We start from the raw sequence: 25,309 nt of genomic DNA, 5'->3' as shown, positions 1-25,309 counted from the left end.
CCAGCTGCCTGCACAGACCTTCATCCTCCTCCCTGGCTCTCCCCTCGCTGTGCCCTGCCTGCCTGCTCCTCTGCTGCAGATGGCACCAGCTTTATCCCTGGATTTTCTTCCATTCCAATTTCTGAATGGGAGCTCACCAAACTCTATCATAGGGGGAATGAGAAGAAGCACTGAGTGGCGTGAGGGTGGTACAGGCTCTGGTCCCAGCCTCTCCCAGGAAGCTCTTGCCACCTGCTTCTCCTTCCAGCTACAGTGCGAAGGCAGGGGTACTCCTTGCCAAGGCAGACCCTGCTGGCCATCCAGCCATGCTTGCAGCAGCACCAAATCCACCTCCAGAGGATGTTACTAGAGCACTAGAATATAAAAATGCATAATTTATGCATTTTAAGCCATGTTTTTGATTATGTCAAATAGTGAGCAAAACCTGAAAAGCCTCTTTTATAGAAAACGTTAATTCCTTATAACATTTTTTTCCATATAAAGAATGATTTACCTGTCCCTTGGGTTACGGTCTTTGTACAACACAGCATGTGTCTGTTCTGGTTCCTCACATCTGAGATACAGATCCCAGGCAAGCAGCTGTCCCATGGTACGGTGGGTTTTTCATGATGAATGGGAATCCTTTACAGGCAGCTTTTATTTTCTCATCTGAAAGTCTCAATACATTAGGAGTTGCCAGAATCTTCTGAACTTTCATATCTATTATGCCATCACCACTATAAATGCTTTCAAATTAACAACCAGACAGATTTCCTTTCCTTGACCAAGCAGGAAAATAAAGAGAAAAGACAGAAGTCATTACGTTACAGACTACCTTCTCCTCCATCCGACTTAGCCGTCGCTTTGTAAAGTGATATGAAAGGTTATTTACATTTGGATACATCTAAGGGGAAGGATAGGACCAAATGCTCCAGAACGGATCACAGCTGTTTTCTTTCTTGCCCTTGCCTGTCTCTGGCACTGAGCCGTCAGCCACGCTCAGATGGGATCCTGACAAAGGATGAAACACAAATAAAAATATTTGGGAAAAACTGGTGGCAAATAGGCAGTTAAATAGTCTCATACATTCATCGCCTGTTTCATTTCCTTTTTAGCTCAATATTTTTTTTCTATTCCTGTTTGGTTCTGGAGAGGGGCATTTTCAGTCTCTGCAGGGAGGAGAGCAGGAGTGCAGTGGACAGCAGATCCACTGCTGTGTGGGCAATGGCACTTTCCAGGCCAGCACTGCCGACAGAGACTTCCAAACACACAAACACGGTGGGTTGTACAGCTAGAGACGGGAACTGCAGCCCAAGGCCTCTTGAGGGTAAGATGTCAGGATCCCAGGCGTCCATTTTGTGTGTCTGGCAAAAAAATTGTACGTCTAAAAATAATGAGTGATGGTAAAAAAATGAGAAAATTGTCTTTCATGTGAAATCTCTTCTTCAATCTCTTCTCATGACTCTGAGTTTTTCCTGTTAGTTACTGTGTCTTTTGACTGTGCCCTTTCAAACCCTTCCCAATGGCCCTGTCTGCCTGGCCATCAGCAGCGGAGGCAGTGCCTTGCCTGACGACTTGCAGGGCTCTGAGACCTTCACTGGCCCCTGGTGGGAGATCACACAGACAACCCCGAGCACCCCCCTGCACTGGCAGCCTATGGATACAATCTGGGTGGGTGACTTAAGAGCCTCAAAAATTGCCATGGTGAGTAATCCTCCAAGATCTGAAGTTACTCTTATAAACACAGGCTTGACAAATACTGTCCATTACAAAGAGAAAAAAAAAAAAAAAAAAAAAAAAAAAAAAATCAAAGGATCACGTTTGCTTTTAAAGTGATGTTTGGTCACAATATTCTGTTCTTACAGGTCAGCTGCATTGCAGAGAGTACACAACCGTTTCAACATAATTGATGCAGTATCTGTCCTGCTAGCTGAAGTGTTTTAAAAACTGTACATCCAACAAATGCCAATACACAGAGCATCTCGACATTCGAGGCCTTTGGGATAAGACTGGCAGGGCTGTTTCATCTTGTCATTCTTTCCTGAGCAGCTTTTAGTATTGCACGTAGGGAGATCACAGCAGAGGGAAAGGGAGACACAAACCCTCTTTTCTCCGACTCCTGGCTAAAACCCAAATATGTTAAACATTTCTGCTAGGAATTGATTCCTCACAGCACATCTCCAAGCTCTCGTCTCTGACAGCTATAAACCCAGGGCTGTTTACATGAGATCAGCACATGCCCATGCTGCTGTACGCTTTACAGCATGTGCATTTCATGTATCTATAGAAATAGGGAATCCATCCTAGCAAGCCCTCTAGCGGTCTCAGCTGGGGAGATGGGGCCAGATCCAGGCACTAAGGCTCCACACGGTGCAGGAGGACCAGCAAAAGCTTCCCTAGAGCCTGAAGACCTCAGAAGATGTGAACTGGCACTCATGGGCAGCCAAACAGTGCAGCCAAAGACCCGTGTGACATTTCAGCTATGCATAAGGCACCATCTAAACAGAAAATATTGGAAGCACGTTTCTAGTGAGTTTGCAGAAATGTTGTTTGGGTAGGGGAAGAGGAAGAGCTATGTTTTGCATTGCATCCCATCACACTGTAGTACTAGTCACCATTTTGTGATGGCTTTCCTTTTTAGTTAGGGGAAAAGGAAAAAAAAAAAACATGATGGAAGTCATGCAAGTGGTTAAATGGAAAGATCTGTTGATCTTTCAAGACCACTGGTAAATAATTTAACAAAGATCTTTAATGAGTATCACTCTACAGGGAAAAAATAGGTCCACTTTAAACACTGCTTTTCCAATTTGGATGTCTAAATCAGTATTGCAGTCCTTTAAAACAGCCAAACTCTGTAGGAATTGCCATGGAGAGTCAGACGTGGAGCTCTGGCTGCCAAGTGTAAAAGAGAAAAATGTGAGAAACTTCAGAACAGGCAAGCATGGGGCAATCTCCCTTCCCCCAGAAGAGCTCATCTGAGCCCTGGAGACTATCTGAAGCATTAAAGCAATAGGTTTTGCCCTACCCAAACCATGGCTGGTGTGAACTCTCCAGTGATGGTTCTTCTCCATCCGAGGATTCTGCAAAGCTTTCGATAATTTTATGGAAACACCTCATTGCATATTTTAAGTATTCCCTTTACCGTCTCTCTCCCAGAAGGATTTTAACCTCTCCAATAACCCGCGACTAGACACATAACATCCTGTGGTCACTCTGGATACCTGCACACATGGAGAAGCCTTCACCGGCACGGCTGCTTTGCAGCCGCAGGAGAAGCTCGTGCGAGGAGCGTGGGTTCCCCGCTGGGAGACACCTGATTCTCAGGGAAGGGAGCGCAGGGCAATTAGTCACTGTAAAACAGCCTAATGAGGCTAAAGAATTAGGAATTGCCTAGGCCCCAATAAAATCCAGTGCTTTATATGACTCGAGATGCAGTTGGAGGAATCTGGCTAATCTTTTACTCTCCTAGTAAATCATTCATTGAGGCCATCTGTGAAACATGAGAAGAGCAGCTTCAGCCCAAGATTCCCGCTTAGCAAAGCTCTTACTGGCTTGGCCGGAAAGAAGCTTTCCTGATAAAGCTGATAGCTGGTCCAAGCCCTCATGATTTCCAGCAGCAGTAATCCTTCTGGGGAGATTAGAGGAGCAGCCCTCGACAGTCCTGGAGCATGGGTGTGCACGTTAGCACAGTTTAAGGGAAAAAAATCCACAGCACTTGCCAGGGGAGGGCCTGGCCCAGAGGTGCACCATTGGCCACTTGCTTCTCCAGCAGCCTCTGCAGATGGGTCTGACATGCAGCCCCAAAACAGCTGATCGCAGCTCCCTGGGGACAGGGAACATCCTTGGGGCACAGGGGGAGCATCCAGGGAGAAACCTGGTGCCTTGGTGGCACAGACTGAACCACAGTTTGGTACAAGGAGAGGCACAGACGCCCATCTGGAAAGTGATGTTCAGTTGAACTCAGAACCCAAACTTCCCTGTGTCAGGAAAGTTCGTGTCTGGATTGAGTGAGTATGGTGTGGGGTTGTGTCTCTTGAGGAGGAATAAGTCATCCAAAACATCCCCCCACTTTCCACGCCAGGCTGCTTGTGTGTATCTGTGTCCTCCACCCTGATCTGATTCTGTTTTTTAAGTAGCAGTTAGCCTCTCTCCACAGTCATTACTGCTAATCTGGGAATAGAAGAAAGTCCTCAGGCAAATACTTCATAGGGCAAAACAAATAAAATTCTAGCTTACAGGAGAAAAGGGCTGAACACCTAACCACAGCATTTGAGAACATGAGTTACAATCCACTTCCTCCATGAATTAAGACAATAAGTTTTTTTTTTTTTTTTTAACCTTCTAGTTTCTGAAGTTTTAGGAGCTGCAATTCCCAGGTGGCTCAACAGCCAGAAGGAACAGAGTTTCAAAGTGAAAGATGAGATGCTCCAACTCCGTGAGCCAAATGCTTAAAGGGAAGTGAAGTAAAAACCCAAAGAAGAGACAAAACGAGAGCAGAGCAGGGCTGGAGGCACAAGCCTGAAGTCTTACCTGCTGCTGGGCTCTCAGAGAAGGCAAAGTGTGCAGGCTCTCCATATGATTTTACCCTTCTCCAACACACAGAGCACAAGCATCAACTTCCCTGCCTAATGCATAGTGTTGCCACCATCAGTCCCAGCCCAGGGCAGAAAGCAGAGCACAAGCAGTCTGGCACGGTGGCCTGTTTCGGCCAGGGTGCCCAGGAGGCTGAGCAGGTCCCACCTTTAAGATCCATCAAACACATGTGCAAACCCAGATGGATACTGGTTTGGGGTACCTTGCAGAAACACAGCTGCAGATGGGAAAATACAGCCTCTCCTTCCCGGTACTTAAGCTAAGCAGTAACACGCTTGATTTAGCGCTGAAGTCTTCTGAAAGCCTTGGCCCAAAGTATAGTGCTCTTGATGACCAAGGGAAGTTTGGGAAGTGATTATGTCTTGGAGCAGCACATCTGACAAACAGTAGGAGCTGTAGTAGGAAGCCAGAGATCCTCTTTGCTATGTGAACTTTAACCAAGGTTTGGTGTGATAATCCCTTCGTGCTGTGGTTTGTAAGATTTAACTATTCCTACTGTTTTCCTTGGCTTTCTGGTATTTTCTCCACTGAGCCTTGAGGTCAGTAACTGAATGGAATGCATCATTCTTTCTGCCTTCTCCCTAAAACCTCCTCAGATCTAAGCAGAGCAGCATCTCATCAACTTTTGCACCGACCAGCTTATTAATAGTGCATTTTTTGTTGTTGTTGTGGGGAAAAGCAAGTGGGATTAGAAATCACTTTATTTTATTTGTAAAAGCCAAGGGTTCTTCCTCCCCACTTACTAAGTGTATAACTGTATGAAGAAAACATAGGGAAGTGCTTCCTCCATTTCCAGCCACCCGTCACAAGCGCTGTGAATGCCCCTTCTGCAATGCTGCTTCCTTTCTCAGCGCGTTCTGCACCACCCTCGGGCAGCGGTGGTCGGGGCGGCCTGTGGCGGTGGTGCACACTGCAGCCTGGACCCCTGCCAGAGGAGAGGTGTGGAGGGAGAGGCAGCACGAGTGCGGCCAGCACACACACAGCGTCAGACACAAAGCAGAGGGAAGGAGGATGACAGCCAAAGGGTATCAGAGAAATGCCCAACCTCAGCGAGACTAGGGAGGTGCCAGGGCTGTGGCACTGAGGGGTGCCCGAGCAGAGCTGCAGAGATACCCAGGAACCCCCAGGGCCCCCCAGCAGGGCAGAGCTGACACAAGAATCACCAGCAGGGCCCAGCTGGGCAAAGAGATGTTCCACCTGTCGGGCAGGACTCAGGTTGTTCAGCAGCAGGGTACTCCGGCCTCCCAGCCATGGCAATGGTGGTGCATCTTCCACCCTCCAAGTCACACACAGTGAAAACTGCAGAAGCATCTGGTATAAATCCTCTTCTTTGGGCATCAGCAGGAAGCACAATTTTCACAAGACTCTCTTAAGTGGAGAAAATCATTCAGGCCTTTTCTTTGCAAGCAGTGCACCCCTCCTGGAGCCCTGTGTGATCTAAGTTGTTTAGGAAGTAAATGAAATAGAGTGAGCCAGAGAGATGTTAATGGTTATTTCTCCAAGAAAGAAAAGCTTAATTTTACCATGGGGATCTTGTGTCTGCTATGATCCTTTCAGCAGCTCACAGGAATGCAGGAGGAATTAACCGGCAGCAAGGACTGGTTCACCCTTGCGGATCTGTGAGGAGTTTCATTTTTTCAAAAGAAATGTCCCCCACTCCTGAAAAAAAAAAAAACAAAAACAAACCCAGACAAACATCACTGACTCTGGTTGGTAATATGCAGTTCCACCATGGTCAGTAGCACTGTCTTTTTTCCAACTAGCCAAAACAGATCTAAAGCTTATAAGTTCTTTGGAGACTTGGGCTGCAGCTGAGATGGTCGATGCACAAAGAGCAGGCAGCATTACATGAGTGGTAACGCTGGAGGAGCTGGCTCCAGGCAAGGTGAGAGGAAAGGGAAGTGGGAGGAGGATTTCCAGGCTCAGAGCCATTTGTCGCTTGCTCGTGGTTAGTATCTGTTAAGCTGACTGGCAACTGAGATCAACAGCTAGGATTTTTCCATCCAATCTAAGAGAGCCAGCAGTTGGGTTTAATTCAAGTAATTGTTCTAATGGATAATAATGTATTATTATGACTAGAGGGCTTATTACTAGAACGTTGCACTAAATTCAATAACCCAAGCTCACCATATATTGTCCCTCTTGTGGGGGTTTCAGTTTGAGAAGGAGCCTTAGAGTTGCGTGATCATCCCTAAAACCTTCTCCCCTAAGTTCCAGCTTTGGAGAACAAGTTGTTCATCATATGCTGAATTCAGCCTTGGAGTAACTCCAGTGAAAACAAAAGGAGTAACAACAGGAACGGATTAGGCCCAATTGCTTTCACATTTCTCCAACTTGAATTTCCAATTCCAATCCTAAAGGAGGAGTGAAAAAAAAAAAAAAAAAAACACCATATGGCACAATGACAAATACACTTCAAAACATAAATCTGCCTATGTCATGAGCTCATGCCCTTTGGAAAATGCACCAAGGTGAGCTTCCAGAAGCTTACCCATAAACAAAATCCTGCTGTTGTCTAGCAGAAGCAATATCTATTCCTACTTTTGCCAAAGTGTTGTAATGATTTTTTTCACAAAATGGTCAAAACCACAACACAGTTCTAGGTGGCTACACTTGAGACTACTGACCTTACATACTTACAAAAAAAAATAGTATTTCCCAAGCTGAGATATAAAATCACGAGGATTTCATTTCAAAGAAGCATACTGTGTAAGATTAAATAGTGTATGTTCTGTACTGAACCCATTTTTCAGGGAGAGTTGTTCATGGGCTGGAAGCGGGCACAGTCTCACCTTCAAACCCTTCTCTGGTAGACCATCTCTTTGGTTATATGGATGTGAACCAACAGACAGTAAGTGGAATAAGGACTGAGATATAGAACTGCATGCTCCCCTGCTGGCTGTTGAACCGTGCTTTCTCTTGATGTTTTCTGCACCACTCAATCATCATCTTTAAAGTAAGTTACATCTAACTGTGACCTGCTGCTTCCTGCCCGGCCTGGTGAGCCACCAGCGTGGAGAAACTTCCTCTGGGCATGTTCTTCAGCACACGCTTTCAGTGGCTGCCATGTGAATTAACCTGAGGGGAAAAAAAAAAAAAAAAAAAAAATGTTGCCCTTTTGTTTTCACTGAAGTTATTCCCAGGCCAGATTCAGTGCATTACAAAGTGGGTAACAGTTATCCAGTGGTCAGGGAAGTGGGAAATAAACTGAAGGTCAGAATTCCTGGGTTCAATTCCTAGGTCTTGTTAAACCAGTCTTAACCATTTGCTCCCTTTGTGCCTCCACACACTCCATTAAGAGTTTTATTATGATGACGCTCATTTAAAATTATTCCCCAACAAATAAGAAATAAGGAATAACAAATAAGAAATATATGAAACATCAGAGAAGCACAAAGCTTTAAGCCTGAGACCAGGTTTAACCCATCGGCTTTACAGAGTAAATGCAGAGCTTCATTGAGCTGCCACGCTGGAAACTGAGGAGTCCAGCTCAGCTGCTATCTAGCTCAGAAATCACTGCACATTGTTTGCAAACTTATCAGGAGTGACTTGAATTGTGAATTAGCTTCAGCAAGGCAGCTGGCAAGCTGCTGAAGCATACAATGCCTGCTGAATCTGCACTTCCTGTTGGAGACGTGCGAAGGAGAAGGCAAACTATGAAAGAGCAGAGAAACTGCTCCCAACTCAAGTCAAAGCTACGTGCAGCACAGGCACAACAGGGCCAGTCGCTGAGCCGGGGGAAGACCAGAACCCCCAGCTACAATGGTGCTGATGGTACTCAGCCCTTGAATGGCACTTGCTAGGGAGAGATTTCAAAGCACTTTGTGAAGATCAGGACCATCATCTTCCCCCACCTCCTCACCCGGCTGGGTTAGACTGCCGAGCCGGGAGAGCAGCAGCAGCAGGACCATTCCAGGCTGGTGCTGCAATCCTGTCAGCAGCTCTCCAGCACGCAGCCCAAGGCTGATGCATGCTTATTCTCACATCTTGTTTTTTCAGTAAAGAACCCAAGCTATATCAAAAGCAGCAGCAGACACCAAGATGTGCTCCAGCCAGCCTTAGCCAAGCACTCACCTGGACACAGCACCAGAGCACAGCTGTGTGGTCGGACGCTGGTTCCATGCAGGCAGACATTCCCCTTACACTGTAGGTTACAAAGCTGAAGCTGCTGTAAATTCTCCAAGACCCAGGTTTGTATGTGCCCACATAGAGAAATAACAGAAAGATGCTTGCTGCCTGCGGTCTGACGGGAATGCTGCAGCATCAGCACTTCAGGAGAAAGAACCCAGCTTGTACACTGCAATTCACTAAAACTAACTGAAATGTGCCACAGCATGCTTCTGAAAGACTTCCCAGGGCTGGGAAAACAGCCAATATGCAATATCCTCCTAGAAAAGCTCTCTTGCTGTGAGTAGGGTCTTTCATTCATTTCAGGTTGTCAGTAAATTCGATCAAAGTCTCTCCTCTACTATGAGAATGTGTCTTTCTTATAATCAGAGCTCCATCTCTTCATTTTTATCAGTTTTAATGTTATTAGTACAATGAAGTCCAAACCTGACTCTGGAAAGCTATCATTTATGCTGAAAGGAGGAGGTTACATTTGAGTGAAAAGAAAGAAAACAATAGAAACTTCCAGCAATAGGGGTTGAGGGGTGAACTCAACTTAGATGCACTTCAGCTAAAATAACTGCTGCTCATTAAATACCATTCCATGCTTTGCAAGCCACGATACGCCATCCTGTGGTCATACAATAACCATTAACTTCTCACGTCTTCTGGTCCAAAGTGCCCAATGCAGTCAGATGCACGTTGTGTGTGCTGGCACTTATGCTTAAGTATCATTCACTCTAGGTTTCTCGTTGCTAATGCAAAGCAAGGATGAAAAGCTTCAGATACTCTCCAAAAACCACCCGATAAGCCCCAATGTGCACAAGCTGCAAGATGTGTGGCCGGCTTGTTGTTTGCATACAGGTGTAACACAGCCCCTCTTCAGCATGAGCCTTCTGCTGGCAAGGAGCATAGCCAGGACAGCCCACAGGAAAGCCATCGCTTCCCCCATAACACACAGGTGCACCAGCTCCTGTCTCGCTCTCTTCTTCCTGCTGGGTGGCATTCTTCTTTCTGCTCCACTGGGCTGCTCTCTCTGCACTGCCTGGTCCTGCCAGCTCCCCCATGCTCTCCACTCCGCTCTTTGGGCATCTCCCCCCACTGGGGGGTAGGAACACCCTGGGCCCCCCTCGGGGGGTCCCGCCCCCCCCCCCCCTCCAATTTTGCCCACTAACACCTAGGACGTACCCTCTCCTGTTGGAAGCTGGCAGTCCCATTTGGTAACCGCTCCTAAAGACAAGAAGTTGAACATCCAGCTTTGCTTTAGTCAGCCAACAAACACAACTGCAACCTTCAAGGCAAGCTCAGCGTGAAGGGTGGTGGTGTGGAGCTGGGGCAGCGCACAAACCCAGCGAGCCCTCTGTACCCCTCTTGGTGCCCACCTGGCCCAACCCACTCACGCTGCTTGTTGCACGTGTTGCCAGGTTTTAACACAGGGAAAAAAAGTGACCAGCAGCAGTAAGAGTCATCAGAAGGCAACTGTTTCCCATTACAGCACTAGTTCTTTCAAGCTCTTTGATGTTGCTTCTCCCACACAAACAAAGCTGTTTCTTTCACAGTCTGTTCTTGCACACGAACAAGATGTTACACGTACTATACGTAGCACATCCTCGACTTATTTAAAGCACATTTGTCCCAACTCACTGTACTTTGTTCTCTATCATTTTTCAAACCAGTACTCATGCATCATAGGCACAGAGACATTTTTCTTCTACTACTCCCTGTCACCGTGATTTGTCTTCCAAATTCTTGGAGGTTCTGATCATAGTAGAGAAAATTCAGCACTTAAGTATGGTTGAGACTGAGCTGTTAAGTTTACAGCATTAGCTGAATTTTCCCCTAAATTTTAGGGGTTCAGAGAGCAGAGTTTGCTTTGCGAGAGGCCTGTTACAAAATTTCAATTTGGATTCTGGACTAGTTAACTTCAGTTGCATTTGCAGCAGTACTTCGGCCCACAGTGTGCGATACCACCCATTTCTTACCTGTGGATTGCAGATTCCAGCTTTTCCATGCTGGAAGAATTGTTGATCATGCATTGCACTGATAAACTATTACAGTTCTCATGACAAATTTAAATTGCAAATTATTTGGGGCAAGAAAAGTCTTTTTGTTCTAGCACAATAGGATTTTCGTAATCTGCATTATAAACTACCCCAATACAAATAATAGCCTGGCATTTCTGCCAACTCATTTAATTTTGGGAAAAGTTCACAAGTGGTAGAGACTGCTGCAGAATGCAGGAGATTTGATTAGGTGATGCAAGGGTTAATCCAGTCAACTTCTGAAAAAACAAATGCGTGTCATTGTCTCCAAGATTCATTTGACTCATGTTGTTAAATATGAGTTACTTTTATACAGACTTCTACATAAACTATAACCAAATGCCTTGCAAAATTAAAACACAATGGATAATTCTTCCAGAAGACACACATTTCATTATCTGAAAAATAATCAAAAATCCCAAACTCTGTTATACCCCAAAATGAGGGACAAACAAGCACCCACAAAGTCCACCAGGAATTTTACCACAGCTATTTGGTAAGAAAGTCAACGTATGGTAATTAACAGCAAATGATAATTGTATTTGTATAAGAGGTAAAATCTCATGCTCCTCAGAAATAAAATAAGGGAGACTAAGGATGACAGAATCATTATTATAGCTGAAAATTATGCTTTTTTGGATGGCTCAGACAGGATCGCTAGACAGCCTGGTGTCAGCTATGGGCCTGCTGAATCATAGGGGGTTGTTACCACAGTGCTATTCAGAGACCTGAGGCAGGCCATGCCCTCTGTCTGTTGTAGATGAACAAAACTTGTGGTCTTTCAGCACTAAGTTCCTCTTCACAGGACAGAGAAGCATCTGGGGGTGAAAGCACGCTAGATGTTGTTGCTGTGTTACTAAGGATATGTTCAAAACACTACTTCCTACGTTTAAAGAGAGAGAGAGAGAGAGAGACTGCTATCAAACCAGCCAAATTGGCTTACTAAAAATAGGTATTTCTTTGTTCTGTGTTTTCAGCTTTTATTTCTTTTAAAACACCATTCTTTCATGATCACTAAAGCTAACATGCATTCCTTGTTAATAGCAAGCACCAACCTACCTACTCTGCATTTCCAGACTTGACAATGTAAGAAGAACAAAACAAATTGCTCTGTGTTTAAAAAGAAAACATTGGCCCTGGCACACTTGTCAGAGACAAGACTCAAAACCAAGGCCCAGTAGGCCCCATATCAAAAGGCTTTCAGATCTAAAAGCAAGTAATAAAATGCAGCTTTAGCGCAAAATGGTTTGGACTGAAACAAGAGACTTCCGCTAAGTGCCCAGCACACTAATAAAAGGATAGCCTTGAGGTACATGTACAACTTAAAAGTGGAAGTTGTGTGCCTTTGTATTTATGGGAATGGTAGTGCCAAGCCAGCAGCCTGGTCATTAGAACCTGCTTATATGAAGGCTCTTCATTTGTAGCAGGAAATAAGTACTGGCTATCATGCTTAAACCAGCTCTGCAGCCTATTTACTTCCTTAGAAAACAGGCCTGCCCTAAAATAACATCTACTTTTGATTTAACCCTGATGACAAAGGTCTTAGTCATGAATTAGATAACCAATCCTTAAAGAAGCTTGATCACCAATTCCCTGTCCTCTCCAAAGATGGCCATAAAAGTAGGACAAGTGCTAACCGAATTTTGATCAGCAGGCATAGCTTTTTTTTGGGGATGGATTGAACAAAATAGTCCTAGATTTGACAAGGAGCCTTCTCCTCTAAGTTTGAATAGCCCCTACCCTCATAAAAGTCTCAGCTGCTTGAAACACTTGTTTTTTATTTGAAAATTAGTTGGATAAACCAGGTCTATGTTTGGGGCTAAAATTCTAATTTATAGTCAAAGGAGTTAGTACATCCTTCAGCAGCTCACTGGATCATCTGGTACTTTAAATAATCCATTTTACAATAATCACCAAATTTGCTAAGAATTATTTAATAAATCTCAAGACTGAAATATCGAATAGAAGGCAAAGTCCCTTCGCTCTTACTAGGGACTGTTGCCATTTATATAATAACCTTGGAATACAAGAGGCAGTCCGTATAGCTCCAAAAATATTTCTTGGCCTTTACTCCAAAAAAGCAAATGAAACTGTCCAATGACTTCATGAAATATTCAAACAAATATTAATGCAAAGCTTTTGTTGTTGTTGTTATGAAATTACCAGGAATATTTTATGCAGATTAAATTCCTCCATGAAAAACAAGTTTTCATCTTTGTTGTCACACAGTATATCACTCAAATCTACAGATAAGAATGTGAATATTTGGAAAAAAAAAAAAAAAAAGTTTTTCCCAAGGGTTATCTATTCCAGTACAGTCAGAGTCCTGAGTCAGCCTAAACCTGTTCAAGTTAACCTCTGCATACAGTCCCCAACACGGTTCCACCTAGAGAAATCTGCCAAGTTGCAGTCTTACATTTAAAATGCCTTCAGCATTTCCAGTCATCAAAATGAGTATTTTTATATTAAAAAAAAAAAAAACACTTTACCGATTTTATATAGTATAGCTTTCCTTGTGCATTTCAAGAATGAGTTTCCAATAAAGTCTGCAGAACTCAGATTTACATCCTCACCCACTGACAGTTTAATTGACTTAATTGTAGTAGAAAGTATTTAATCACATACAGTCAGAAAAACAGCCCCTTAAATACAGGTTTTTGGGCCCAATCTGAAATTCAATGAATTAGAATGAAACATGCATACTGCAATCCATTTCCTGATTCAGAACACTTGATATTATCAAAACACAGTCCCATAGCTGACATTTTTTTTTAACTTCTCTAATCAACTTGTAAAATCCTTCCAGCATTTTAAGCCTGCTAAAAGAGGAGTCAGTGTACTTCAGGTATAAACTAAAGGCAGTGCTAGTCCAGTTGTAACGAACTGTACAAACACCAACATCATAACGCTGTGCTAGTTAACATATAAAAATACATAATTTAAAATGCTGCTTGAATGACACAGGCATCTGCTAGTATCTTAACTTTCTTTTCAATAGTTACAGCACTAGAAGGAATCATCACTGGTGATTCTCAGCAGTACATATGCATGAATGATTTATTTCAAAAAAGAAAAAAAGGTGAGGAAAGACAGGAATTCTCATATTCCTGTTTAACTCATTATGGCAATTCAGCCCAAGTCAGTCTGATGAAGTCAAAAAAACAAAACAAAAAAAAAAAAACAGTGCTGAGTCAGTGGTTAACTGTTAAAGCTGACTACCAGCACCAGCTGGTGTTCTAATTAGACAGTTAATAAATCCAGAAATGCAACTTTTCAGTTTTAGTCAGATTGTGTTGTACTAGCCTTTACACTGCAATGAAGATCAATTCTGTAAGCAGCAGAAACTCACATGCAGTTATGTGCAAATATCAACTATTGGAGTATTAGAAGACTTCATCTGTTTAGTTTTAAAATGAGCAAGTGGTATTACAGTTGTGAGTGTTAAATACAGTCCTAGATGGGACCTGTTACAATTACAAAAAAGACATTTCATCCTGAAACAACAGACAAAGCATGTGTGTATTATATATATACATATATTTTATAAAAGAGCAATGCTTTCTGAAGAGTGGAGAATAGCCAGAACACTAAAAAAAATGCTGTAACAAGAGCCATTATTTGTGCGTTTGCTTTATGAAGCTTACATTCTAATGTTTACAAAGGGCAGCACTTATATAAGACTCTCCACTAACAAACAAATCTGGAATACATCAATTGTACAGGTACGGCAGCCAAAAGTAAGCAACAGCTATGCTCTTCTCAGTTTTAAGAAAGCATGCAATAGGTTTGCCCCTTCTGCCACCCCTTGTTCAGATTTGAAGATCACAGAACCAATAAAAGCACAGTATAATGAAACTGGAGCACAGGTAACAGGTTGAATTTTATCACGGACTGCTTATCAGTATTTTTGCAAATGTAAAAGCAGCCTTCTTTCAGCATCAGAAAGGCAGAGAAGATACAAGCATGAATAAAAAATAATTAAGCAATTTAAGACATCAAAAATTCAAGAAATAGCACTGTGCATATACAAATAAAATTAACATTCAATACTGTAGAGCTCATTTAAAAATGGCACCAGTGGACAATATTTTACAATATGCACATTTATTTCAGGTGGGGAACTAATGCTCCACAGGTGAGGATGATAATACAAATGATAGTGCCACTGTTGGCCCATTATGGTACTTCTTACAGTTTAATGAAAACACTTTAAAAATAATCTGGTATGTACATGTCTTCTGGAAACTCAACAGCTTCTTCAGAACAGAAAAAACTCTGGTTCTCCCCCTCCCCTTTTTAGCCAGACAATATTGCCAGAGATTGTGCTCACTTTTAAAGCACATAATCTTACTTTAAATTCAGTGCTATTTTCTTTCAAAAAGATCAGTTGTACTTTCAGATAACAAAAGCAATTATGTTACAAACATTCAAAAATGGAAGCTTATGATTCTGGCAGACAATGTTGCGTATTAAATACAAACCAGCCAGCAATTACCGAACATAAAAAACTTATTCAATCATAAAAAAATACTGTAATTCATCACCACAGACTTTTTACATAGTTATAAATAATAAATAGCATAACACAGTAGATTACAAACGGATTTATTTTGCCCCGTTAAAGTCTTTAAAAAGTAAAATCTCTATTGTCTTTCCTCAGACTGACCAAAGTACTGTATCAAGACTAGTCATAGTCCAAATGTAACTCCTTAGCCAAGCAAATTCGCAGAGCTTGTGTTCAATCTAAATTTTAAGGTCTCTCCTTACAAATCGAATGTTTACTTTGCCATTTGCCCTGCTTATTACGAAGGCATAAACGCTGTATATAGCAGCTTCAAAAGTCACTATGTAGGCTGCCATCTCACAGCGTGGTTGGGACTGCCCACAGCACCTTGCAACGGAGCACACACCTTGGAAAGGAACACTAAGGAAAGCAGCATTGACGACAGAATCTGGTAAGCACTCTATAAACAAGCTGTACACAAAGGACTTCCCCCCCCCCCCCCCCTCTGGTTTACATTCCATAATTCTGTAACAATGTCCCCTAAGGCACAAAAATACCTGTGACCTCAATGCCACAGGAGACATTGATGGTGCCATACATGTTCTCCTACACAGTAGTTTAAATAACTTAGTTATCTGCACTGTATGTCTTAAATCGAGGCATGGATTAATTTTCCTTGGCCAAATGTTGCTGACTATTGACCATATTTTCATATAGTCCGTAGGACGAAGGATCTGGGGAGAAAACTATGCAGCTATTTCAATCACGTTCATTCATTGAATATTGTTATATTCTTGTTGCAGTTGTTAGTTTTTAGGTTTCTTTTTTGTTTTTTTTTTAAATGTAATAGAGTGAGATTTCCAGACCCATTGTGGTCTCCTGTAACAAAAGTGACTAGCAGCACTAAGAAAAATTTGTTTTCTCCCTTCTGCAAAAATAATTTGACGCTAGTGACTAAAGAAAAAAAAAGGCAAGAATAGTTTTACTCAATGGTTGAAGTGCCAGACAATAAATCAGTATTTTCAAATCCTTTTGAACCAAATTATTTCCCTAGACATAGTGACCACGATAATGATAGAAGTATTTTCCTAAAAATTGCAACACTAATAGGTAGATACCTACCTCGGAATCAAAAAGTGTATGCAAGTTCTTGAAAGCAAGAAGTTAGTATAATCTGAGCAGACATCTTGTTTAAAAAATAAATCCGCAAAACCAGACATTAATATGGTCTACAATGTCCATTAAATGGATAAATCAAAATCACTGGAAAGTTGCCAAAGATTACAGTTACACTAATTTTCCATGTAATAATCCTCATGTTAATGGTTCAAGGATCAGAGTTCGTTTCTCTGTACGAGCGTACAGTACGGGAACAGCACAGCCAAACACTGACTCAGAACTGATTAAGTCACTTAGGTGAGAGATCATCCATCAAAATGAATGAAGAGCATGAATTTGAACACGTTACTGGAGACTCTGTGGTTATGCTGCCTTTAGTCAGTGAATCAGAGGAAGAGCCAACACTGCTGCTACTCCCATCAAGTATGTCTGAAGACAGGCTGTGGAAAAAAAAAATGGTTTAGTAACACAGGCACCCTGAATTTGTCTACAAAGCTAATGCACTTTTTCTCCTACGTAGGAAAGATGTAGGAGACATATACTACCACTCAGTCTTTACTCCAAGACTGGCAGCCCTGAAGACTCCTTGTTTTCTGTAGCATGTTATATGTATATTCATGCCCCTTAAGGGAATGAGGAGCAGAATTTATTTTTTTTTTTAACATGCAGAATAAATTACTGCTCTGATTTTAATCGGTTATAGAAAGGAGATGACAACTAACAAGCAAAATCTTAAAAGATTACAGGAAAGAAATAAGAATAGTCAGCAATGCAGCATAGACATCATTAATTATCTATTCTGTTTTTAAATGTTACACTACTCAAAGCAAGACTTTGAAATGCATTCTTCCTTTTTAAGTAAGGAATTACTCTGTTTGGATTCTGAAGTCTTGATACATGATTCCAGACAGCTTATAAAAAAGATGCTTTTGTAATTTAGCTGGAAGTAAAATGAACAAAATATTTCTAGGTCCAAATTCCATAGGTCCAAATTCCATAGGTATACTGAAATTATATTCATACAGTGTTAATATTTTAGAATACTTATTATCTGACTTCTGAAAAATATTCAGCTTTTTATGATCATAATACAGAAACAAGACAGACTTAACACTAAAAATCTTGAACTCGTCAATATGAACTATGTGACTGCAGCAACTATTCTCACACACAGATTATCTAGGTATACAGATAAGTGCCACAGATACTATACAGTCACTGCCTACAAGATACTGAAATGATGAAGCATCTTCAGATGAGGTAACTTCACTAATGAACTAATCGTGATTTGTAATGACTATATTCAGAATGACAGTTTTGATACACAACGTCTAAGCTAGTGTCTGCTCAGGAAGAATTGATCAAGTGGGCAGGAACATTATCATACTACACTATCATGCAATTCCCAGTATTACATATATGCAAGCTATATGCGAAATATTTTTTTTCTGAAGAACAGAAAGATTGGTATAGATGCACATTCCCTGGTTTGGCAGTTTAGGGCACGCAATATTTTACCATGAACTGAGATCTGTCAGATGTGTAACATCTGGAGAAAGCATGTTGGTTGTTCCTTGAAAAAGTCTCTTTGGCTGACTTTCAGTTTCCATTTCACCTAAAGAAAATAGTGCAAATAATCAAACTCACTCTGGAATGTCCATTTAATATTTGTCTATTGTAAGAGAGAAGTTTGTCCCATAATAGAGCAAGCTTGCATTTATGACATGGTAAGTCCTCTAGTTCAGTCAACCAAGCACTCAGATAAGACATTAATTTCATGCTAGCTGTTGTTTAATCATCTAGTCCATTCTTTAACTAATGCTTTGGCAGTATCTGACAGGCTACAGTGAAAGATCTCAAAGACACAACAAAACCAGGCACTTGCTGAAGTCAGACTACAATCAAACAAAATAATCTAAAGCAAACTAATTACTGTGGCTTAATTTTAAGCAAACAGTTGAGATAAGGCAACTGACATATCCCAAAATCTGGAGATTAAAATTCTTAGTGATTACGGAAATAGAAATACCAGCTTGGTACACAGTTTCACCCTCCTGAGTACAACAAATACTTAACCGTATGTACACTTTTACATAAAAGCTGAATAGAAAAAAATGAGCATGAGTATGCATTTCCAATTACTCATCATGGATCAGACTTTGTACCTGTAATCATCTACTGACATTAAAAGATTAAACATGATGGGGAGAATTCATAAGGTCTGTTTAGTATAATCCGCCCTGAGAATGAGCCAGCTCATTAACAGATTCTGTATAATAGACATTTTGAAATACCAAGAACTTGCAGATAAAGCTTAAAAGAAAACCCTCTCAGCTACAATATACTTTAATTTTCAGCTTGGCAGCAAAAACACAGGAAATGGAAATAACTTTGTCTTTTTACCTACCAGCAGCTGCAGTGTCAGTTTGAAAATCTGACAGAAGCATTTCAGTAAAACAGTATATATTTATGTTAGGCAACAGAATCCTACTACCATTCGTTTTATACAAGACTGGTAGCACCCCAAGTTTATTTCCTTTAGCACACAATCCCCCCCCCCCTTTTTTAAGGGAAGGAATGACAACTTCCATCAAGAAGAATGGGAAAAAAAAGATATTCAATACATGGTCTTATATGCAAGTGAAGAAAAAGCAAAACAGCAATTTAAGTGACACTTTCAACACTTGAAACTTCACAAAGCTGCACTGCATGGTGCAATTAGTATTAATTCCCTATTGCAGTGACATGTTCTCAAATGCATGATGCATTTAGGAAAAGAAATTAGGTTCATTTAAGTGGATTAGGTATTTTAAAATTAGGTAACATTTTGAACTATTTCTTGATTATTTCCAGTAAAAACCTTGTATCTCCACTTTGTAGAAGATGCTCCACCAGAGCACATAAACAGGGTGAGGAAAGCCTGCCCTTTAACTGTTCTGTTTTTAAAACATTTTACAATTGTACAAAAGCTATTTTAAGTAAAACATCACAGTATGGATATCTACTCCCTGTTTATCACTGAGCTTCATACACTTTTGTTCATCTTTTAATGATTCTAAAATTCACAAAAATTCACAGCCAAGATGGAATTGACATCTATGAAAAAATATTTCCTCCTCCCCTGTCAATCCAATTAGGCTACACTCTTTATAGAAGAAAACTTTTCCTGAAGGCTGAATCATAAATCTAAGTCTTGTAAAATAAAATAACATGCTTTTGGTGCATTTAAGAATGTGTAAGTAAAAAAACAGATATCCAGAAAGGATAAACATAACTAGAGGCACACTTGTACATGTTAATCTTACAGTTCCACTACAGCCAGCACAGATAATTGTTCTAGGACACAGACTACTTTCAAGAAAGAATGCAGTACTCCTCATTCAGGAGGAAACCTCTTGAAATTCAACAAGGCAAGCAAATGTAGCATCCTGCACCTGGGGAAGAATACTCCAGCCCCCAAGCACCAGTACAGGATGGTGGCTGACCTGCTGGAAAGCAGCTCTGCAGAGAGGGACCTGGGAGTCCTGGTAGACAGCAGGCTGACTACGAGGTAGCAATGGGCCCTTGTGGCCAAGAGTATCCTGGGGTGCATTGGGAGAGCACTGCCAGCAGGTCGAGAGAGGTGGTTCTCCCTCTCTACTCAGCACTGGTGAGACCTCAGCTGGAGTACTCTGTCCAGTTCTGGACTCCCCAGTACAAGAGGGATGTGGATGGAGCTCCTGAAGCAAGTCCAGCGAAGGGCTACTAAAATTATAAGGAACCAAAGCATCTCTTATATAAGGAAAGACTGAAGGAGCTAGGTCTGTTCAGCCTGGAGAAGAGTAGGCTTCACATCTTTACTGTGAGGGTGACTGAGCACTGGAACAGGATGTCCAGGGAAGATGTGGAGTCGCCTTCCCTGGAGATTATTCAAAAGCGGTCCCTTCCAACCTCAACCATTCTGTGATTCTGTAAGAGAACACTGATCTGCCCTGCTCTCGTCTCTCTCTCTCACCTTCTGAACTTTCATAGCAAAAACAAGCATTCAGTACTAAGTTTAGAAGATACTGCATGATAAGCAACATTCCTTGGATGATCTGAAGAGTGTGCACCGCACAGTGGTAACTCTTAGGAATGTCAGGGCTCACAAATATTCACAAACATTTAATTTGATGCAGAATAAAGTTTGCCTCTTTCAAGCAGTAGCTGTTTTAATGTTTTTCATTCTTGTATTTTAGACTAGCTACTTTACATTATATATGTAAATTACAATCGGTAAATTCCAGTTCACCATGGATACAAGCACATTCTATTTACAGGAAAACAACATAGAGAAAAAATTATCTTCCTGCTCCAAACCTACATCCATACTAAAGCACCTGACAATGTAAATATGCATACCTTTTCTTTTAATGGGGCCAAGAACACTAGGCCTGATACAGTTGATTGGACTTTGACTCCTCCTGCTAGAGAAAATATTGATAGTAAAGGTTCCAAGTTTGAACACCACCATACTTAGTACCAAATCAGCACAACCATATATCAAATGTTTGTTACAGCTATTCCTGTACAACTGGAATGCTTAGGGAATCTGAATACACAAAGAAGTGCTGCCTATTAGAGTAAATTATCTGCCATAGAAAATTTGTTGAAGTTTTTTAGGGTCTTCTTCTCTTAGTACATGCTCACTTCAAGCCATTTCTATCTTCAGTATAATATTTATATAAAATTAATACAGTGACAAATTAATGAAGTTCACTTGAGGGACCAAGGCATTTCCTCACAAGATACAAAGTCTAGTTCAAAGTTGACAGATTCTTGTAAGAACACTCATGTAAAGCTACCACTGGTAAAGAATGAACCTTCAGAGCATTTTTATACGGCAATGCTTCAGCTATTTTAAAAATGAAGCTTCTTTTAATGCTTTGGCATCAGCTTAACTATCTTTACGCTAGCCTTGGAATTTAAGCCAATGTATACCTGTTGCTTTCAGAAGTTACTTACTTGGAGAATCGCCTTGTTGGACTGGGAATAGGACTTGGAGGTAATCCATTACTGCTCACAAACATTTGCAATGATGGTGAAAAACATTGCTGCAGAATAAATTACATAAAGATGATTCAGAAATCCTTTTTAAATACTGAAGTGTCACTCCCCCAATCAAAATACCCCCAATTAAAGAAAACCTAGTAACAGAATAAGGCAGAAATGATCAAACACAATCTTAGAGGAATTAAAAGTTAACTTGCAAAAATACACTGGCTAATGCAATACTGCTCAGATTAACCTGAAATTAAAACCTTATGAAATCCAAAATTTAAATAGTTTTATTTTCTAAATAAAACTGTTGTTTCTGTTCTTCCCCTTACAGTTAGAAATAGCAGTACAGTGCTCAGGACTTACTTTTTTTCCAAGACATTTGTTATGCAAACCAGCTGAGTTTACTCAAAATATCTGAAAATACCTGAAAATGTACTACAATCTGCCAGAGCAGAACAGACTACTTAGCTCTGTGATCATGTAGCTTATTTGGTCTTAGCCTGTGAATACCCAAAGCTAAGCACACAAATATTTCTGTCAAGTTCACTACTGCTATAAAGTTCCTATTCCAAAGGTACAGTATGAGCTTCCAGCACTAGTGTCGTACTAGGAACAGGACTGCAATAAGACAATAGCAATACAAAAGCAGAACCGCAAAAAAGGCTGAGAACAAGGTCAGGCAGCCCACCTTTAAACACAGTTACCATTTTTTCTGTGCTAACATTTCAGTTTTCCCATCCTTACTGAAAAAGTAGTTTATCCAAGATTCATCTTTTTCCTTCTCCAGCATTTGCTATCAGTCTTCAGTGCAAATTAAGTATGCCCAAATTTGAGCTGAGTCCTTCAGTGAGTTTATGCCTTCCTTTCCATAACCCATGGACATATATTACTCCTCCTCACCACACAGATTTGCAGCTTCTGCTATTTGCCTACTCTCTTCCTCTCCACATACAATACATTCAGATTTTGGTGCTTCTTCCCCAGCATGCCCCAATTATGCAGTTGAAGATCATGTCCGTATATGATTACTACAATGACCTCTTTTAGCTTCCCCGGAACCAGAATCCTAACCACCCAAACATTACACAGAAGCAAATGAAAACATGCAATGTGAAAGAAATAGCACACTGCTTAAACTCTGCAGGCTCTAAGATAAGCATCTGATTCTTAGAAAACAGTAATATGTGGATTTGGGTTGGGTTTTGTCATTGCTGTTTTTTAAACTGTCAGTCTGTGAAGGTTCACAACTTCACAGTTCACCTTCACTGAAAACTCTAAAATGTGCTTTCTGTATGGTGTTTCACTTATCCTACCTTTCCTATTCCTCTTGTAGGTGAAGGTGCCGGCGAAACTGGAATGAAGTCTATTCTCTTTGGGGAGGAAGATTTCTCAGACTTGTCCAAGTCATTGTCACTCTGTAAATACAAAAGTTTCAAACTTCACAGTTGCACAAGACATTACCTTAGAATCCAAGCTACAACCTTCCATGGAAAGTTGTTAGGCCAAGTACGCAAAAGAGCTAAAACAGATGAACTTCAGTTTATCTCAGATTATTTCCACAGTTACTCCTCTCTTTCCCTTAAATTCATCAGTTGAGCGTAGAAGTGGAATTAAATATGAAACATCTATAAAGAGATTACCAGGCTCAAGCTTTCCTCCCATGACTGGCTTATCTGCATTGCTGTTTGCACTTCCCTAGAATACAAAAAATCCCATCAGTAGCTACAAAGAGGATAACTGACTATTTTATCATCTTGTTTCAATAATACTCACCTTTCATGTGCTGTTTCTCTGTTCATTAAATCCACTCCTTCTTCCTGCAGGAGATAAACATTCTAAGTTTTTCTGTAACGCCTGTTCATCACAGGTACTTAGAATAATACTCATGATTCAATAGTTTGCTTTTAGAATTGAAATATGAACAGTAGGAGCTCTCCAGAAAGAAAAACTGCTACAAACCTACCTCAGCATTTCTCGTAAGGAAACAGCACTCCAAAAATGCAAGGTAGTTTAAATATGACAACAATAAGCCTTGCAATGACACTTCCGTGTTGAAATAAAATATTTTTTAGCTGTTTCCCCTAATACTTGAAAAACTCAATAGGAAAGAAACATTATATAAATATTTCAGTTACTAAATACATAGTTAAAAACCTCACTTACCCTTCTGATCTGATGAAGTCGACTACTAGGAATACGAATGGGAGATGATGACAGCAACTGAAAAAAGTGACAGCCACCATGATTAAATCGCAAACCTACAGCTTGCATCCATCCACCCATACACCTACATTTTTGTTGAATTAAAAATGAGCTGTACAACTACATGCGGATGACTCAAATAACGTTGCAAAATGAAAACACTGACCTTCAAAAGAAAAGACTAGTTTTACTACTTACAAATTCATTCTGTCACTCTGCAAGCGGTGCTGATCTCAGAGTTGCCTGCTCTTAGTATCTCAAGTGCACAAACAGCCATATGTGCCATTTAAGCAAGAGAGGGGTTATAAAGGAAACCGAGATTATTATTTATTTCCCTACTGTCTAGAATAAGATGACAGACCCCTGTACTAACTTACTCAACCAGCTCACTTTTATAGAACGTTTCAGCTCTGTCTTGAACAGTTCCAAAGTTTTAGAGTCTGTTTTTAAACATACCCCATAACAAAATACTTGAACTAAAACTCTACCTCATTTTTTTCTGAACAAGATAAAAAACACAGAAGTAACACATACTTTAGGACTTCACATTCCACAGGTTTTGAGAAAAACAGAATTTAATTTTCACTACCCTTGGGTCAGAGAGAAAAAATTTAGCAGAAAAGAGCACGTAGCTGAGCACAAGCTGACAATAAAGAAAGGGAGAAAAATGAAACATAACATCTTTGAAAAATCAAGCAACTGTACTATTGTACCCTAACAGATTTATATAACAGGGGGCAGATTATCACCCAAGATATAAAACCCTTCTTCATATGATTCTCTAATGTCTGGCATTCAGCCTTTGTAAAAAAAAAAAAAAAAAAAAAAAAAAAAAGTGGCCCAGTGAAAAAAACAGGTCAATGGAGCATTGCAAATCCCTCTCTTCTGTTTTTACAACAAATTAAAAGAACCATTCAAGACTTTCAACTGTGATAGCAGTTTTCTCTTCCCATCCATGTTCACGTTCCAAATTAACATTAAGATGGTACTTAATACCAGAAATCACTCACGGCTCCAGATATTGTTCCGTTCTTGGGTATATACAGCTAATACACAAGTATTATTTTATTGTAGGCAGCAGCTGCAGGTGAAAAATGCATATTCTGCAGTCTGGAATCTTGCTCTGACGCTTAGCGCAAACACAAATCAAGTTTAACTTCATTTCTCCAGCCCAATTACTTCTTGTTAGGTGTAAACAAAACATGCTTAAGATTCCTTACCATACTGTGACGGCTCATAACTGTTGTACTGTTCCTGCGAGTTCGCAACACGTAAGGCTGAAAAACCTGCGAGTTGTCACTGCAAGAAGAAAAAAAAAAAAAAAAAGGTTTGTGAGCAGCCTTCTAAGGTATGCTATCTTTACAACTACGCAGTGCTACAGTACATACTTTCATCTCCAGTGCACGGAAAACATCCATTTTACTTCCACAGCTACAGCGCTTTACCGAAGGCCCCTGGCTAGCACTTTTCCTTGCCGGCCCACGGAGCTGTGCCGAGCAGGGCTCTGCAGCTGCCAGAGCCGACGTGCCCCTCGCACTGCCAAGGCCGAGCGAGGCATCTCGGAGACCTCCGGCGCGCCCCAGCCACCACGCCAGGCGGGCTGGGGCCGGCACTGCCCAACCAGCACCTGGACTCCGCGGGCCCCGTGGCGCTCCCGGGGCGGCCGAGGGCTCCGGGCCCGGGCCCTGCCGAGCGGAGCGTTGCGGGCCGCGCTCACCTGAGCCCGTGGATGAGGGGGGCGCTG

At 41.2% G+C, this 25,309-nt stretch overlaps 1 protein-coding gene, 1 long non-coding RNA gene and 1 other non-coding gene across 4 annotated transcripts; all 3 read right to left on the bottom strand.

The window, feature by feature from the left end:
• Window positions 1–5,623: 5,623 nt before the first annotated feature.
• LOC118167134 lies at window positions 5,624–8,862 on the bottom strand. Its single transcript, XR_004750960.1, has 3 exons — window positions 8,647–8,862; window positions 6,700–6,926; window positions 5,624–6,231 (listed from the first exon to the last, which is right to left on the bottom strand). It is a non-coding gene; the product is annotated as an uncharacterized LOC118167134 (long non-coding RNA).
• Window positions 8,863–13,485: 4,623 nt separating this feature from the next.
• On the bottom strand, window positions 13,486–25,309 carry FAM122B (family with sequence similarity 122B). 2 transcript variants are annotated; one of them, XM_035326370.1, is made up of 10 exons: window positions 25,283–25,309; window positions 24,786–24,864; window positions 23,527–23,583; window positions 23,137–23,180; window positions 23,004–23,058; window positions 22,677–22,778; window positions 21,328–21,416; window positions 20,725–20,789; window positions 17,863–17,959; window positions 13,486–16,784 (listed from the first exon to the last, which is right to left on the bottom strand). In XM_035326370.1, exons 2-10 carry the CDS (start codon window positions 24,801–24,803, stop codon window positions 16,634–16,636), a joined length of 678 nt encoding a protein of 225 aa, XP_035182261.1. In that variant the 5' UTR covers window positions 24,804–24,864; window positions 25,283–25,309; the 3' UTR covers window positions 13,486–16,633. The 2 variants fall into 2 exon arrangements, with proteins under 2 accessions (XP_035182261.1, XP_035182263.1); XM_035326372.1 differs by having other exon boundaries at window positions 20,725–20,786.
• On the bottom strand, window positions 16,868–17,013 carry LOC118167290. The gene has a single exon (XR_004751087.1). It is a non-coding gene; the product is annotated as a small nucleolar RNA U109 (small nucleolar RNA).

The sequence above is a fragment of the Oxyura jamaicensis genome, chromosome 4 (assembly GCF_011077185.1).
Source record: "Oxyura jamaicensis isolate SHBP4307 breed ruddy duck chromosome 4, BPBGC_Ojam_1.0, whole genome shotgun sequence".
Classification (NCBI taxonomy): Eukaryota; Metazoa; Chordata; class Aves; order Anseriformes; family Anatidae; genus Oxyura; species Oxyura jamaicensis.
The sequence above is the reverse complement of the archived record's forward strand: the minus strand, read 5'-3'. Positions and strand labels throughout refer to the sequence as shown.